Source organism: Pteropus vampyrus, unplaced genomic scaffold (assembly GCF_000151845.1).
Source record: "Pteropus vampyrus isolate Shadow unplaced genomic scaffold, Pvam_2.0 Scaffold3, whole genome shotgun sequence".
Classification (NCBI taxonomy): Eukaryota; Metazoa; Chordata; class Mammalia; order Chiroptera; family Pteropodidae; genus Pteropus; species Pteropus vampyrus.
Window position 1 is genome coordinate 23,350,302 of NW_011888784.1, and position 19,128 is coordinate 23,369,429.

At 38.9% G+C, this 19,128-nt stretch overlaps 1 protein-coding gene across 1 annotated transcript in view; it reads right to left on the bottom strand.

The window, feature by feature from the left end:
- LOC105293770 (coiled-coil domain-containing protein 6) overlaps positions 1-19,128 on the bottom strand; it is a 48,959-nt gene that overhangs the window by 10,531 nt on the left and 19,300 nt on the right. The window contains exons 3-6 of the mRNA XM_023532020.1: positions 10,803-10,906; positions 8,865-9,025; positions 4,195-4,351; positions 1,439-1,539 (exon numbers count right to left, since the gene is read on the bottom strand). Coding sequence (XP_023387788.1) covers positions 1,439-1,539; positions 4,195-4,351; positions 8,865-9,025; positions 10,803-10,906 — 523 coding nt within the window. The remainder of the gene's footprint in view (positions 1-1,438; positions 1,540-4,194; positions 4,352-8,864; positions 9,026-10,802; positions 10,907-19,128) is intronic.

A 19,128-nucleotide genomic window follows, 5' to 3' on the forward strand; every position in this document is an offset into this window, starting at 1 on the left:
CCTGACCTCTCAACATCCCTTCCAACAGCACAGAGAGCAGAGCTTGGAAAGTAGGAGAATCATACGCCTGAACCCAGATGAAGGGACTGGTGAGCCACTCCAACGACTGGTCAACCCCAGATGGAAGGAAGTCAACCAAGGGGACAGGAGAAAGTTTGGTCAGAGGCTAACAAGGGACATATGCTGCCTGTGCAGAACTTTCTTTTGATTTCCCCACTTAAAAAAATCACAGCAGCACAGAGCTGGGCTAAATCAAATCCTAAACTCACAAAACCAAGCCATTTCTACCTAACATTTTATCTATGGCAACCTGCATTTCTGCAGCATTTTCCCTTTAACAATCTGAAGTGCATCCCTGGCTTTTAATTATTATGACAGATAAAATGAGATGTCGACCTAATATGAAGCTGTTTTACTTTCCAAAACCACAACCTTTATCGCTGCCACCCTACTAAAGCAGTCACTTCCTTTCTTTCTGCTGTGAAACTCCTTCTCTACTTTTCCACTTCTCCAACTCCCCACTTATTTCCTCAACTCTGTTTAAAATCTGTTTACCAGCAAGCACAAGAAAATCAGTCTCGTCACTTCAGTCACAAGACGCGATCCTCTGGCCTGCTACCTTTTCTTTCCTCCCTTTACTGCACCAGCCAACCCCCTCCCCCCTGCTTTCTCTTTCTTCCTTGTTGGATCATTTGCTTGCCCTCTTGGCCTCAAAGCCCCACACTGTGCTGGTACTGGAGCCAGAGACCCCAGGGAGAGAGTTTTCAGGGTCAGAGGAAAACAAGCATGCCTTTGAGGAAAGACTTCTGAGGAGTAAAGCCAGAAGCAGAAGCAAAGCCAGTTCCTGGCTATGAGGGCTGAGTCGCACTCACAATTCACTGGAAATATCAGGAGGTAGCTCTTGCTTTAAAAAAAAAAAAAGGATTTGGAAACAAGACACCCCTGTCCCTGTCCCTTACCACTTTCTGGCCATGTGACCAGTAACTACTGAACCTCTGAATGACTGCTTCCTCAATTTTAACATGGGGAAAAATGATGCCTACATTAATTATCCTGGGGATAAAAATGAGATAATGTATGTAGAACATAATGAAAAGAACCCATGAAAGATGTGCTGTGATGTATCTTAGAAATCTACTCAAGGTTTCTGTCCATCCATTGGCACTTAAAATTACAGTCAAAGACAATCTTTTTAAAAAGGTTTTTGGAGGTAAATTCCTTTCAGGTTAAAAGAAATTTTTTGAAGAAAAACACCAGCTGGCATTATAACATTTATGCTTAAAAATTATAAGACTTGGTCTTGACAGAGATTTGTTTTGATGTTTCTCAAAAACACATGACCATCCTCTCTGTTTACAAGATTTTTATATGCTAGAAGGAACACATTCAGGGATGCACCAGAAATCAGTCACAGTAGTAGCTGAGAACATGTACTCACCGGGTGATATAGGCCTGCTTGAGCTTGGAGAAGGAGTATAAGGGATTGGGCTGGACACAGTGCGAGGTCTTAATCCTTGTGCAGACATCTCGTTAAAACACCTAAGGGTTGGAGAGGGGGTGGGAACGATCAGAACCATCTGCATTTCTTAAAGAGAGCTCCTATGAGAAAATATTTGACCTCACATCTTGAGGTCAAACTCAGAATGTTTAGAGGGTGATGCTGTAAGCTAGGAGACATATAAAATGGACTCTCACTGCTCTACTGCTTGGCAGGCCTCTCTCCCCTGAGGTACAGTACAGGTTAGGGAATCCGATGTCTGAGCTGAGGATGCAGGCCTGGTGACAGAGCCGCACCACACAATAGAGTACCAGGCTTTTCTCCATCACACAACAGCTATGTAGAATTCTACTTCCACTGTCCCAAGAAGGGCAGACAGGGCTACACTGTAATGGCTACATTTAAATTGTTATGTAAGACTCAAATCCATACAAGCCCTCTGAGATTTATGGGATCAAATTAAAGATTAAAGATACGTCTTTCCGTGAACTAAATGTCAACAGCTCACAAGGCAAGCCTTCCTCAACAAACAGTCACATGTTAGGACATAATAAAAGACACTTAAAAGACTGCTGATGAGGAAAAATTTCTATTTGAGAGACTTCCTGATAAGCTATCCTTCATAGGTCTCACGGCCAAAGGAAGAAACTGCCACATGTGCAGGCATCTGTATCCGAGGGACAATCTCAGCCCTGAGAGTCAATCAGTTCACGGGAGGAACTTTTAACACTGTCATTTCTACACTGGTGCTTCAACACGAAGAAAACCAGGCTCCTGAATCTGACATGCGTCCCTCAACCCAAGCACTACTTTTTCCTCTACTCTAGAGCAGCCACCATGGGGGCAACAGGCTAGACTTCTTGTATTCTACACCCAGCTAGGCAGCTCAGATCGCCTCTTGGTCTTTAAGGAATAAACACACTGGTAGACGTCTCAAGTGTCCGACTATTTTCTTTCTCCCAAACGTGACATCATCATTCCCAGTAAGGAGAGAAGACGTCTTTATTGGGCAGCTATACTCTACCTGGAATAATCCGGCCTACAAAAGATAAAGCAAACCTTCTGGAGGGAGCATCAGTTCTGAAAGAAAGTATTTATCCAGAAACCCAAAATAGCTTTAGTATTGTCGCCACGGCTGAAAGAAATTCTGAAACTGCATGTCTGACTCAAAATCAGGTACAGGGTACTGTGTAGGTTAACCCATGGTCTGCTCTGTGTCTTATGACAGTTAAAATAGTTAATAAGTTATTTAGTATTTGAGCTGATGTTTTCAGCCAAATGGTTTTTAGAAGACAAGGATTTCAGATAGAATGAGACATAGAAAGAAATCAGCAAGATCCAGAGTTAAGAATGATAGTTTTATGATATAAACTTGAGAAAGAATCTTTTTTCTCTTCAAATGAGGAAACAGATACACAGATGTTTTAAATAGCATTACCCATTACTCTGTTCTTATAATTTTTTTAATTATAAAAATATAGACCTTCGTTATAGAAAATCTGACTTTTTTCTTGAAATGATAATACCATCATGCACAGCAAACTGATCAAAAGCCTTGTTAACCCACTGGATCTGTTCAATAATAGAAATGGAGACAGAGTGCTGATGTGCTAATATTGCCCACATGTTCTCAAACAACGTGTTTTGGCATCGATAGCCTGTACAACTCATCACACCCATGAGCAGACCCTGGTCTCAGACACTGGCTGCTCAGTCCTGTTGGAGGGGCCCCAAGGAAGCTCAGCCTCACGTTCCGCACTGCGATACTGACCGTGAAAGGCCAGGGCATCCCTGACCCAGACAGAGAATGTCCTGGCTGAAATGATCGGGTTCGCAGAAAGGCTAATTCCCCAAATGTTGGGTTTCTCTGCTGATTGAACTGTTTTTTGTTTTTTGTTTTCTTTTTTTAATTTGTTGCTTATCTTAAGAATAACCTTACTCTCAAGTACAGAAGAGGGGGAAGAAAGGCGAAGCAGGAGGAAAAGAGGAAGGGGAAGAAAATCTGTATGGGAGAGAAACGCTGATACCACTTCCTCTAATTAACCAAAGGATGACTCTTATTTCAGCCCATTTCTTGGCGGGATAATCAGGGGGTCTGATGTGAGGTTTTAGCAGGTAAAATGCATTGGATTATTTTTCAAAAGTAACTGCAAAAAAGCTCAAAAGTTACTAAGTGTGTTAAGGCAAGGCCTCTGGCTTTCAACAACCTCCACCTGCCTCCTGCTGATTCTTTCAACCTGTGTATGCTTTTGTTTCCTCAGGCTGTACCACTGCTTGCCTACCCGTATCTATGACTTAGGATACTTCCACGCTTTAAACAGACATAACACAGGATTAGATGAATTCATCACAAATGCGAGCTCTGTCTCTTTACACATAACCCTGCCTCCATTTCACTCCCCACCAAATAACTTTGGAAACATACTTTTCCCCCCTTTTTTGTAAAATCACACAAACAAACAAATAAAAAACACAAAAAAATCCCACACACAAAAAACCTCACAAAAACACAAAAAAAATAACACCAAAACAGTCACTCTTCTTTTTTCCCATTCTCAACATCTACTTCAACGCAGTGGTACTCATCATCACAAATAAATGTTTAAAGCCATCTCCTTCCACATCTAACAGGGTATAAGAGACCTCTTGGAACTTGGTTAGTTTTTTTAAACAAGGCTCATAAGACACGTACATACCTTTCGTCATCCATTTCCAAGCTGGACTCACTCTCGGAGAGCTGCCGACAGAGGGCTTCTCTTCTCTCCATCTCCCTCTGCAGCTTCCTCTGAAGCCTCAGGTTCTCCTCTCTCATGTGACGTTCCTCCTCCAGGTACTGCGCCATTTTCTCTGAATCTGAAAAGGCAGAGTTCTCGGTGAAACCATGTTTCACGCAATCATATCCAAATATTAAAGATGGCAGTCCAGCTCCTGTGCTATAGGCAAAGAACTGTTGCGAGACAGTTCTCACTCTCCTACACACAGATGAAATCTGGACTTAAAGTGTCAATGTTTACCAACAATCTACATTTATAAAAATCATAAAAAACGGCATTGGGACTTTCGGTATTTTCATTCCCACTTACTTGCTTTCTAAAATGCTTGATGTGGAAGAAATAGTGACGTTGCAGCTGCGTCTGGACTTAGCAATTACCAGAGCTCTTTACGTTGCCAGAGCTAAGAGGGGAGGGGGCTCAGTCCAGAAAATAGATTTGGTCCATGGGGGACCCTCTGAGCACCATCCTGTTGCCCCTCAACTCAAGACACAGTGTGGTGAGTCTCCTATGGGAGGCTGTCACAATTGTTTGCATACCCACAGTACACTGTGGTAGAGGCACACTGGGACCCAGTATACTAGAACATACTCAGTAAGTTATGATTCTTTAAATAATAGAAATTGACATAGCACACAACTGTCATATTTCAAATAAGCTAATTTTTGGTGTGCATGTGTTGACTCATGCACAGCCTGAGTTACAAGGCAGGTAAAGACCTGTATGCAGCCAGGCTCTTGGGATGGCATCACACTTACGATGAACATCCCTTCGTCAGCAGCCCACCCCATGCTGAGGTCTCTATTACCGCACTGACCTCCCAGGCCAGAGTGGACTCAGCTCCTCTTTCCTAGGAATCTGAAATGTGGAACTGACATCTTCATGGGCTCTAGAATCTCCTTCTGCTGAATTCCCTGGGTCACGAGCCCTGCTGTTCTGAAGTTATTCTGTGCAGGATTCTTGCACACTTCAGCACCATTCCAAGAAATTATATAATATGACATTCCTGCCCTTTTTCTATTTTGCCTCAGACAGAACCTGTTGTTACTAAGTAACCAAAATAACCTTGATACAAACTCAGTGTTTACCCATCTTCCTTCTTTTTCCCTGTCTTAGCCAACGAACTTGGGAAAAGTAAAATCTCAAAAAAAGATAATATCTACTTCTCCTTTCTGAAAAATAGCTACACATTTCTCAGTAGCCATGATCACACCTAAGAGAGAATCCTACAGGTTACTGCTCCATATTATTAGCCAAGTCCAAATTTAAGAAGGAGCTGAATGCCGCATTGACCACTTCTCTCTCACAAACTGACCCTTTTTCAACTCCCAAGTCCATCAAAGTAGTTTCAATTTTAAGCAACTCCACGAAGGTCTGGCGTTTTAGCAAATAATGACTTTTAATGATAAAAATTCAATGATTTTCATCATTACAGAACATACAAAAGCTCTTGAATGTCCCATTTTAGAAATTCAAATAAAAATATCAAAATTATTAAACACTATTATGGGCACTAAACATTTAAATCCCTCCGTTGTTTTCAATATAACCAGAAACCTTGCTGTTTAATCCGGATGCAAAAAATCTTTTTAATTGAAGGCATGCTGGGAATATACTTAGAAATCATACTTTTAATAAAAACGATTTAAATTACTTCATCCCAAATATGCAAGCATGCAGAATTTTTAACTAGCTCTATGGGAAACAAAAGATTGGCTCATTGCAGTACTTATTGTTTCTAGAACTAGAAGGGCAGCTGTCAGAGCCAGTTGCCTTTCTTTTTCATAAACAGGAAAGCTTCGCAGAACTGAGGATTCATGAGGTTTCTAGGATAATCAGTTAAGAGGAAACGCTGTCTTTCAAAGAAAATGGCAATCCTTTAGCATCTGGGGAAATCAGCAGGGGATCCTTAAACAATAATCTATAGACAAGAAAGTCAGTCACCAGGAGGTGGCTAGAAGACATTCTGGCAGTTCAGCAATTAATGGAGAAGCCAGGGCTTAGAGAAGGCACCAGTTCCAACACCTCTGGGTGTTACAGACCCAGACCCAGATGACTGACACCATGGCATTGCTTGGGTGCCCTCTGCTGGCACAATGAAACACTTGATTTCAAGAGACTGGATTTACTCTCATTTATTTACTCCATTACCTTCCCTCACCTAGAGCTCCCTAGGGCTTAGGGGTCACAGCTTATGTTTCCCCATCTTTAGGCATCTTGCAATATTTAGTCAAAGACAGTCTCAACTGAGGGTGACTTTCGGTCAGACTCCAGAGAGGTGGTTCCCAAATGATCCAAAGGTGGCCTGGACATTTTGCATTCTTTTTCAAGTTTATGTTTAGAAAATACCAGTGCCCAGACCGCACCCAAACCAATTAAATCAGAATCCCTGAGAATGAAGCCTCTCCAGTAGTATATTAAAAACTTCCCAGGAGATTCCAACGTTCAACCAGAGTTGAGAAATACTGGGAGGGAGCTTCAAGTTCAGATATAGGTAGACTTAGAGGATATGGATGAGGAAAAGTCATTAACACATCCTCTAAACCCCATCCAAACCAAGTGCCACTTGCTGCTCTTTGGGTCAGTTTTCTCTGTCCTCACCAGGAAAAAAAAAAAAAAAAAATCAAAACACCACTTATGGATGCCTCTGGTATCTGTAGTCTTTTTAAAGACCACATTAGTGCAGTCGAAAGAAGCAGTGGGAATGAAAAATTCTTCCCAATTTCTTCTAAAAATTTTGTTGAAAGCACAAGGCACAAGTATATACGAGAAAGAAAAATGCAAACTGATGGCACTGGAAAGAGTTCAGAAAGATTGACTAAAAGATATTTGTCTGCCCAACGCGGCAAAACTCAAAAAACACCCTAAAGCAACCAATATGTTTTCATGGAATATATGTAGTGGTTCTCAATCCAGGGTACATATCAGAGTTATCTACATTAAAAAAAAAATACAGAGAACCAGACTGTATCCATTAAGTACGCCCAGAAACCTATATGGAGTTAGACAAAATAACGGACTCCCAAAGATGTCTAGATCCTAATCACTGAAGCCTGTGAATATATTTATTACCTTACATGGTAAAAAGGGGCTTTGCAGATATGATTAAGTTAAAGACCTTGAGATGGGAACTTATCCTCAATTACCTGGCTGGGCCCAATGGAATCACAGGGTCCTTATAACGGGGAGGCAGAGAGAGTGAAAAGGAGATGTGATAACAAAAGCAGAGGTTGGAGTGATGTCAAAGCAGGGAAGGGGCCAGGAGCCAAAGAACGCAGGCATCCTCTAGAAGTCGGCAAATGCAAGGAAGCAGATTCTCCTTCAGAGCCTTTTATAAGGAATCAGCCCTGCTGACCCCTTGATTTTAACCCAGAGAGACCTATTTTGACTTCAGACCTGAGGAACTATAATATGTGTTGTTTTAAGCTACTGAGTTTGTGGTCATTTGTCACAGTAGCAATAGGAAACTAGCACACTGGAAATTTTTAAAGGTCCAAGGATGATCCTGATACACCATCCCAGATGCAATACCGGACAAGAATTTACAATGCATTTTAGAAAAGAAAACAAAGATAAAATCATTGAGATTTTAAATGTATATGTTCCAACTGATTCAGCAAATCCAATTCCTGAAAATTATCCTGAAGGTGTGTTTACACAGTTACCAAATGTATGTATATATAGACATTCATTACGGTTGCAGCATCACAACAAGAAGGGTCCACTGGTATGGGACTAGTTAACTAAATTATGGCATAATCACATAATCAAATACTAAAGTAGCCTTTAAAAAAAGGAGTAAGGCAGCTCTATATATAATAGCAAGGGAAAAATAGCAGGATATAATGAATGAAAATAGAAAAATGCAGAAGAGTATGTTCACTGTACTATTTGTATAAAAGAAGTTTATACACACACATACTTATATCTGGAAGAATATATGAAAAATGTGTAACTGTGAGAATTAGGTGGCTGGGGACTGAGGTAAGAGGAACACTTTTTTTTCCCCTGCATACCTTTCACTATATTATCTATTCAAACAAAAGAGTTTGAGCAGCCTAAAAGCTGAAATAGGAGAGACTCAAGCAATGCCCTAATCGAGTATTCAGAAATCTAGTTCCTTTGATTTCCAACTCAACACTCTGACCTTTTCCAAAATAGTAAATATAAATTCCAAAAGCATTTATTCTTCAAGTACCATGAACGAATATTAGCTGAAGCTAAAATTTAGCAGTAAAGAAGATAAAGACTCTACTCTTTGCCTTAATGCCCCAAAAGGTCTTCTGCAATATTTGTGTTAGCATAATCCTAGAGATGAATGCAGGGGAGAAGATTAAAAATATTACCTATGGTTCTGGGCCCTCCTAAAATTATTTAAATTCTTTTCTGTATTCTAAACTACTTTCCCTACCCAATTACAGTATTTTTTAGAAATAATTTATTCCAGGACAACAGACTTATTAAACATGTATTGGTAATGAAATACAATATGAATTTGATTAATGCAAATTAAAGAGTAGCTATCAGTAAAACCCTGTATTTGGTAAATGGATTAATTCTGCGCAGAAAAGACCAGTGAAACCACAGCTACGTACGCTGTAACTGAGCGGCCCTCAGTTGCTTCTTCAGCCTCTCTACTTCATTCTTCAAAAACCTGATGTGACGCATCATGTTTTCTGGAGAGTCAATCTCCATGGAGATGTCTCTAGGTGATGGGGGAGCTGAGACCGGCTGGTCTAATTTCTCCTGCAGGATTCTTGATTGAAAAGAAAAGTTCCAACAATGAAAAATAGTTCCCTTTAAAAGGCAAAACAATATACTAGCTGGAGGGTTTGTTTTAATAGCAAACTCCTGTAAATGGGCAGAATGAATTCATGGGGTTGCTTATCTCCTCTGCCCATTTCACATGAACTTCACGGCACCCTGACCTAGTATTCAAGTCAAAGGGCAGAGCTGAAGGATCCATCCTCCTTTTTTTCTTTTTAATGGTCACTGGTAATTAAGCATTACTGAAAAAAAAAAATCTCTAACATTTGCTTCTGATTAGTATGTCTGACATACAATATCATCTGCTGCCATAATGTTTGACATGTTGGTTGAGGGCATGGAGATGCTAAAGGAGTTCCACTGTCTCAATGCTTCCTCTTGAAACTTATGAACTCTGTACTATGAATCTCTGTGGAGGCTGGTGTAACACAGAGACTCAGCTTCTAAAATTCCTTTCGGAAATACCAATCCTGAGGGCATGGCAAATTGGATGGAAGACCCTTTGCTTCTGGCTACAGCAAAGATAAAAAGTTCAAAACAACACAAAAATTATTGGGCTAATAACTGGCAGAGTTACCTCTCCAACAATTATCGTTAATTTGAATCACATAAAATACTTATTTACATTCAACAGCTTTTGATTTATGAAATGCTGATTTCATATTGCTCAACGCAATAATCTGATATTGATATATATGAAACCTCAATTGCATTTTGCAAAAGAAGACTGAATAGCAACAGATCTCCATGTCCTCTTTTACAGGTGGCTGAGGGTTTTGGTTTTGTTTTTAACTTTTTACCTTTGAGTTTGCTTAGGGCAAATTGAATTAGGCCTGCTCTTGTTGAGCAAACTAGATATGTGAAATGTTGTAATGGTCCCTACATTTATTATATTAAATAATTTTTCATAATTCAGCTTATTAGTACTACTATGATATGCAAAACATAGCTTTATTCAAGTACAGCTTGAATATTTCCCTATAGATATACCTCTAATTTTCACTTTTCTTAAAGCCTATGGTATGTCTCTATTTTGCAAATCTTGAGATGAACTCTGGTTGGCAAACAAATTAGATTAATGAACATTTTCAAGAAACTCCCTTTCTACACCTATACACAGATCTCGCATACAGAACTCCCTGCCAGTTTTCAAGCCCTGCTCCAGCAATTCCACCCCATTAAGAATGCAATACTTAAAAATACAGGCCTGACAGTATCATGCACCGAGGGATTCAAGAAACGTTTGCTGTTAAATGACATTTTGCATCCATGTACATACATTTAACACAAAGAATCCTAACCTTAAAAATGTACAAAAACTTCTTTCCGTAAGTTTTAAAACAATTTTCCTATTTAAATCTCAGCTTTCCTAATGAAGTACACTCTAAAGATGTGTAATAATTAATGGTACATACGTTAAGCACTTTTTAAAATTGGGAAAGCCAGTTCAATAAGGTAAAAAGTTGAAACTCCAACCATCCCTCAGAACAATTTAAAGGTGAACAATAGCACCTAGACTAATTTATTCATAGCCTGATGCCAAATGAAAAATTCTGCTGCGATTGTAAGAAAGAAGTATGAAGAGGTGACCAACATGAAAAATAGTTCAGAAGGTTTCAACATTTTTTTTTTTTTTTGGTTTGGCAAATTAAAATGATATGCATCAATGAAAAAATTAAATGTGCCATTGTTACTCTTCAGTCACACCAGCACGGTACCCTAGCCACATACATACACCCCATACTAAACAGCAAGACTAAACAAACCGCTTTTCGGCTTCAAGTTTATCCATCCTTTTCCAGAGACGATTAACTAGCGCTTCTTGTTCTTGTTCCAAAGTATTTTCAAGGTCGATCTTCTCCCGTCTCAACTAGAAGAAGGAAAAAGTTTTACTGAGAATAGTAAGACACTTAAACTTTGTTAGATTTCTTGATTAGACCATTAGGACTCTATACTTGGAGAAAACTGCGAAGAAATGATCAATTTTCTGGCACAGACACATTAAGTGCATCTAAGTTCTTAAACTTTAATTGAGAAAACCAAGACAGGTTCATTCTTTGATGTTAAAGCTTAATTGTTGTCTGGTACATAGCTTGTTTCTGCATTTATTCAAAGCACATGGAAGGTCTTCCTTAAGGGGTTCTACTGACTTGTCTTACTCGTCTGCTTGCTGACTTATCTGAGTTGGTCCTCCCAGTTCTGCATATAGTTCAATGTAAAACCAAAAAGGTTCTATTATCATTTATATAATAAACAACTCTAATACCTGAAGACAATTCTACATACTGGTCAATGAATGTGCATAAATATGTCTTAAGATATAAAAACATGCACAAAATGATAAACATCAATTAATTCACAATACTGGTTATCTCTGTGGAAGGAGAGAAGAAGGGACATTTGATTTGGAGTAAGATACTCAGTTGTGGAGAGAACCCCCAAAATGCATTCTACTTCATAAAAAGAAGCGAACATGGAAAAAATCATTTAATCAATCAATATGGAGAAATATGTGAATATTGAGAACAATGCCAGAAACTGGTTAACAGGGATGTAACAGCAAACCAAGGAATCAGACATTTCTGTCCTAGTGGAACTTATATTTTAGTGGGGGTCAGGTCAGTAAATGCAACAAAAAATTACATACTTTGTAGAGAGTGAAAAGGATATGAAGAAAAAGAAGACTGGTGAGAGGGATAGAAAGTGCAAGGACAAAGATTTCACGGCGACGGGTAGAGGGAATGTGTTATATCATTCTTTGTACTTGTCTACATGTTTGAGACATTAAATAATTTTAATAGGAATTTTCTTTAAAAAGAGAAGGCTGTTACTGCCCCCATGCTGTCCCTTCAACCAACAGCAATTCGCCTTTTCGGTCACTGAGTCAACAAATTATTTTTGATTGCACAGCTGCAAAAATGCCAAGGTGGCAAATTTCCACATTTCCTTAGCAGGTCATAGAGGCAAGCTTCTCAATGATTAAAGATCTCTGTGTATACAGTAAAGTGAGACCAATACCATGTATATAATGTAACCTTTTAAAGCAGCTAAAGCAGACCTGATTTGGCAAGTGAATAAGCCCAGATCACAGAGTCAACTGAAAATACAGCTTCAAAATATTTTCTTTGCATGGAGGAGGGAGGTAGGGGTGCTGGGAAGTCAGAAATAATTTGTGCCGTGAAGTTGGGAGCAGGCTAACACAAAATTCCCCTCAGAATGTTCAGTGGTTCCTACCTGCAGCAATGAGAATCCCCGGAAAGTCTCACAGAACTCCTATAAAACTTAGTGATTCTCTATGCTAACCACGTTTTTGGCCAAGCTTTAAAGTACAGTTCATAGCCACTTTTTTTTTTTTTAAGAAACAAAATTCCAAGGCATTTACCTTTTAAGGACCTTAATTCCTGTGTTTAACTAAAAGCATTATAGCGGGTACTTGGTAGGCAAGAAAAAATTCAAGCAATGCATCATTTAGTAGTAGAGAAACTTATGCCTAATTACTTATTTCGGAGTAATCATGCATAATGCTAATCAATATTTCTGAAAAGCAAAATCAAGCCAAAGCTGTCTTTGCCCATCGATAACTTATGAGGTATGTGGCTCTGAGCAGGTACTCACCTGCTGTGAGCCTCAATGTCCTCATCTATGAAATGAGAAGGCTGGCCTGTATGACTTCTGAGGTCTCTTCCAGGGTTATCTATTAAATCATTCTGTCAGTTTCAAGTTGGCAGCTGCCTTCAATCTGAGCTAGCTCAGTTACAGATTTTTAAAACTAGAAGCAGCAAGACAAATCATCCAAATTCACCCTTTCATTTTAGAGCTGAAGAAACCACTGACTGGCCTGGGAGATGATGTGACTCATGCAAAGCAAGACCACCAGGATAGGAATGAAAATCAGACACCATTACAGCCAAAGGAGCTGGGTCTTGTCCAACCGATGAGTACAGAGAATCTTAAAAGGAAATCGGGGTTTGGGGTAAATCATGCCATGGTTTGTGAGCCTACCACCTTTGCCAACAATTCTTGGGAGAAGCAGAATGGGAGAGTGGGGTAACTTAATGAGTCTGAGAGATGAGGAACCAGATAAGCAGGAAAATGGTTGACAAGGTACATGAATCTGTTTCTTTTGGGCGCTAGCTATCAATTTACTTCTCACTTCAGCAAATGAAGGGTTCCTAGGGGTGAAACTTGGGTTTCCTGTACCAATTTGCTCTCCTAATTTTTCCCATGAAGCAGGCAACACAGGAAGCCCTAGCTCAGCAGCTTAGATTTGGGTGTTTCATCGCACAAGCTGACAGTACTATTGGAGTTCACAATATCTTTAGCCTTAGAAAGAGCAAAGTTTCCTGTCCTGTTTTCTAAGTTTTAAAAATCTCAACTTTTCGGTATTGCTGAGGAGTTCTCATGGACATTAAAGGGCAGAGAAGTCAGAAGACATGGTATTATTTATGATTATGTTTAATTTCCCCTTAAATTCTTCATCAGAGTTGCCCTTCCACCTCCAGCCCACTTAACTCCGCAACCTACATATTTAGAGCCAAAGCGTACACATCAGTTCTGCCAATTCAGACAGAAGTATATTTTCAGTGCCTACATTGTCCTGATATTGAACAATCCTCAAATCTGACAGTATATGTTTAGTTTATAGGGTAGTTAAGTCAGAAATTCGTGCTTGAATTGAAACAGTGGCCCAATGATGCATTGCTTCCATTCTATTGGTCTCTATTGGTAACATTCTCCCTAATCACCCTCCTAATAATATCTGATCACTTTTTTTTTTTTTATCAGTGTTTATGCAACAAGCATCCGCTCATCCATCACCAAACATCAAATTTTCGGGCTAACCAGAGCCCTTTCTGACTGCTTATTCTGGGAGCACCAGCACCAGTGGATATATAGCTGATGTGCAGAATATATTCACTTGAAAGGCTGCTTTTGTAAATAAGTCAGTTCAATGGACTGACAAATTCTTTACTTCTCTTCAGTAGCTCTCCCTCTCATTACAGGTTAATGTCAGACCAAGAGTTTTTACTACGTTCCCCAAATAAACATAGAACTTCTTTAATGGATAAACTTACTGTATACAAATAAAGCTGGCTCGTTTGAATTCACAGCCCATCCTGGCTGTGTCTTCTCAAAGGGTAAACACTGACCACCATCAAAAAAGCAGTAAAGGTAAGGGAGAGCCGGGACATAGCTCCAAACACTCCCAGATTTCTGTCTCACTGTAGCCTTTTCCTATTTAATAAGCCAGAACTATGATAGTGGGATGGAGGTAGACGTGGGGGAAAGGAATGCTTGCAAAAAGGCCTGAAAACTTTTAGCTTAATTGTTGTGCTCAACAATAGAATTTTAAAAGGTGTTAGGTGGATCTTTTCAATCTTTGAAAAGCTTTGAAAAGCTTTAGGCCAACTACCATATTTACTTTGAAAAGCTTTAGGCCAACTACCATAGTTTCATCATTTCTCAGGAAAAATATATTTTGAAACTCAAACATCTGACTTAAAAAAAAAAAAAAGCTTTTGGGTTATGGGATGGATGAAAAAGGGGAAGGGATTAAGATATACAAATTGTCAGTTATAAAAAGTTGTGGGAGGTACAGTATATCACAGGGAACAGTGAGTAACACTGTAATAACTAAGCATGCTGTCAAAGTGTACTAGATTTACTGGGGGATCACTTCCCAACTTATAGAAATATCTAATTGTTATGTTCTACACTTGAAATTAACATAATATTGTATGTCAAATGTGCTGAAAAATTTTTTTAAAATTTTTTAAAAACACAAATTTGGAAGGCAGTCCATTACTGCTAATCTAAGATAATAAAGAGAAGGAAAAGCCCATTATATAAGGGCTACCATATAAACAGAACACAGACATAGTTTGTTATGACATATAGCAAAAAGCACTTAGAATGATGATGACATAAGCAACGTACCTGATGTTTAAAAAAAGAAACAGAGTACACTCCCTAGGACCTATGTTAACCAAACTCTAAGTTGGCTAGATATTTTTTTTTAAGAGGCAAATCCTAATAAAACAAGTGAGTGATGGGGAGTAACACAACAATTACCAAAAACCTTCCAGGTTAGGTAGTATCTGAAGGCCATTAACAGTTTAGCCCAATTTCTGATCAACTTCTTATGTAATACCAAAGATGCTCAAAGCAGTGACTCTGAAGGTATATCAGAATCATCTGAGAAAACAAAAAGCATTATATTCAAAAAATGACTAAAACGATGAATACAGTCTTTGCAATAGAGTGAATGTTTGTGTCCCTCCTCCCAATTCATATGTTGAAGCCTAAATACCCAACCTATACTCTGATGGTATTTAGAGATGGGGCCTTTGGAACATACTCTCAGGATTCAGTTGATGTTATGAGTGGGACTCCCATGATGGGATTAGTGTCCTAAGAGTTGTGAGAGACTTTGCTGCTTGTTGCTCTCTGTTCTCTGCCATGTGACAATTCAAGAAGTAGGCAGTCTGCAACCCTTAAGAGGGCTGTCACCAGAACTGTCAAGCCGGCACCCTGATCTTAGACTTCCAGCCTCCAGAACTGTGAGACGTAAATTTCCATTGTTTATAAGCCAGTCTATGTTACTTGTTATAGCAGCCCATATGGGCTAAGACTGTTTATTCCTAGTAGAGCAGAGACAATAAAAGCTCTTACCTCATTCCACCGTTCTTCGCCAATATACCTGAGTTAATCAAAGTTTTACATACACATAGTAAGTTCTCACTTAACGTCGTTGACAGGTTCTGCAACTTTAAGCAAAACAATGTATAACGAAACCAATCTTACCAGAGGCTAACTGATATAAACAAGAGTTTAGTTCCTACAGCATCTCATCAACGTTATAAAAAAATGACGTCAATTGAGGACCTGCTGGACATAGGAAAGAAGTGACTAACACGATCCATGAGGGAGCTATTAAAATACAACATGTGCAACTGACATGAAAAGAGCTGAGAACAATGCACAATGGTCGTTGCTTCACAGCAAAGCCTTCACAAATTAAAGCAAGAGAGACAAGTAAAGTAAAACTTAAACACTGCCTCTGTTGGCATCTGTTCAGGCAATCAGTGGAATTTTGCTCAGCCCTGGCAATTCTCCTCATAGGCTAGAGGCATCTGACCCTTGCCTTCTGGAACAAATTTTTTTTTTTTTTTAAAGAAATCAAGCAGCCAAATTGTGTTACAGATGAGTTAAGACAGGTGTTCACAGACCTCAGAGTCCCCAAGGTACCTATTTGATTAATCAAGCAAAGGCTGGTTTCAGAATTGAAAACAAGTTCTAGGTCATCACTACAGCTCGTGCAATGCTGAGCACAGAAGAACCAATGGAAGTCTGTCAGTGAAGATCAAGAAAAAGGAGTAAAAGGATGGTTACTTTCAAGTGTAGGAGGGCAAAAATTACAGTTAAAAAGAAATTTATCTATATATCTCAGAAATACACTGATAGAGAAACATTGATATAAAAATCACAGAGAAATATATAATAAGTATATAGTATATATATGGCAAGATAAATTGAGCTGTCTCTTGGGTGAAAATAATATTGATGATAATTTATCTTTTTTTCCTGCCCCACCCAACTTTTTAATGAACATTTACTATTTTCAAGAGAAAAAATTTAAAGACATCTAATCTTAAAAAATTACTATTTCCTAATATAATTTAATAGCATATCCATTAATTTAGGATGTTAATTTACATATATAAAATACAGAATGAGCCAATAAACTCTCAGGGGATAAATGACAGTGAAGGCTTTGCTATCTGGAAGATTGAGAATTTTCCAGATAGCCCAGAATTAATCTTCTTTACCACAACTTACAACTGTTTTCTTCTCAAAAACTGTGTTTCTAAAAAAATTAAGTTTTTTTAATGGATATAACTTTAGGACCACATTAATATCCCATTAATATGTGAAAATGACACTATTTCATAGCATACCAACTCAATAAATTTTGCTTTTGTTCAATGATATTGAGAAATAAAAGGCTTTATGAACGAGACACATGTATAATAACTCAGATTTACATGGTTTCTGGATTTACGTTTTCACCACTTGGACATCACCACAATATTATACAAATTTGCATACTGGGTTTATAATTCTAGGGGACTCTTTTTTACCAAATAAATACCATTGGTGGAAGCAGGTTTCAAAAAGTATTGGGTGTACATCCTTTTGCTATATCAAGGGTGCCGTGGAGAAGTCCCTGGGAAAGAAGTTACATCAGTGACTATCATCTGTCCATTATGTAAAATAAGCTTCCTTAAGAAAATAACATTAGGGAAATGTTTCTTGATGTGCTTTATCTAAAATGGAAGTTCTTTGATAAAAGGAATCATTTCTTTTTAGTCATTACCACATCCACCCACTTCCTTACACAGAGTTTTTGGGATTTACTTAGCCATTCATTCATTTGCCATGGTTAAGCGAAGGGAGGCTGCCCCTTCTAAGACACCAAATTCTTGTTCTGGTCATGAAGAAACAGACTTTGTGCATTTCAAAATTACAAGCAACTAAGAAGTCTCAGTATAATATCTCTGGATTTTATTGCCCTTGCTGTAGCACACCAATGCCCTTCAATTTAACAAAATCTTCACTTCCAGTGCATGGCCAGAGATGCAGTTAGATCACGATGAGGTTCTTCTACACAGGAAACACATTTTGAACATTTTCCCTGCCATCATGTAACACTGTCTATACAAAATGATCCACGTGGCAAGTGGTATCTGATGCTTCAAAATAAAGCTTAACAAAAATGGAATATAGTGCGTGAGTTTTCGTAATTAATTGAAATGGGGTCTAGGGAAGGAATTCTGGGGAATTCCTTTTCTTTTTCTTTTTACTTTTGGTTCCATTCTGCAGAGAGACTTGTGTCCCTGACCAAGGTCAGAGTCTACTTTCACAGGCCTGGAGTTGAGATCTCTGTTTGCTTCATGGCATCCTGACAGCTCCCGGATTTCAAAACAAATCCACTGAACAGAGAGCCTTCCGAAGCTTCTTTTGAGTACTACGTATTGCCCCTAGTTTACCTTCTCGCAAGGCACTGGATCTCGCTTATTTTTCAGCTTCTTCCTGCCTCTACCAAATAAGCAGTAAGTAAAATACTTGTTCCCAAGCTTCTCATGTGGCCTAAACATCCACAAGGATTTGCTACAATCAAAGTCCCATCAAGTGGATTTTAGGGTTTACTGTGTGACTGTGCCCCAAAGCAGCCTGTCTAAATGTGCAGAGATGAATTATGTTTTACCAAAAAACATTAAAAGCAGGGCAGAAAATTATAACATGCCCTCAGAGACAGTATACACGAACTGCCAAAATCCCTTCTCTTTGCTTGCCCAGTAACAAAGAGGAGGGATCCAACTTCACGTTTTCTTCAGGAGCTCTATTCTCTGTGCTCAGCATCTCTACTCCATGCAGTACCTCCATCTGCTTTTTACTGCATAACTTCTCTCCCAGTTCTGTCTCCTCTCACATCCTTACTTCCTTGTAACAAGCTAGACTTAGATCTATCCAGCCCGTATGTCGGTTAACAAACAATTAAATCAAGGGTCCTTCTCAGATGGTATGGTGGTAACGCTCTCCCCTCCAACACAGCACTGCACAGAGCATCCCGATTCACTGTTCATAGATCCACCAGCCTCCCTCCATGAGGCCAGAAACTTTTCTTAGCAGAGTTTGTGGAGGAATGCAGGCACATAATAAAGGTGTGTTGAATTAATGTAGGATGTGTGCATTTTGTCCATGTACTGGCTGCAGCATGGACAAAAAGTCAAAGTGGTAGTGTCAGAGACGACATAAAAGCATATATAGATTCATAAATTAAACAGACAAATAACCAAGTCAAGGAAGGTAGTGAGGCATTTGAGGCTCAAATAACATGCCCGTGCATTTTCCTGGATATTTATATGATATGTCATTTACCATATATAATAATATAATGTCATTTACCATAGACATTAGATGGAATCTTTTATTGTTAATGGCAGCAGCTACAATTTTTGGAGAGCTTACTAGATGTGATTCACCAGGGATGTAGTATAAGGTCAACACTGTGCCTTCTCTCCTTTATCT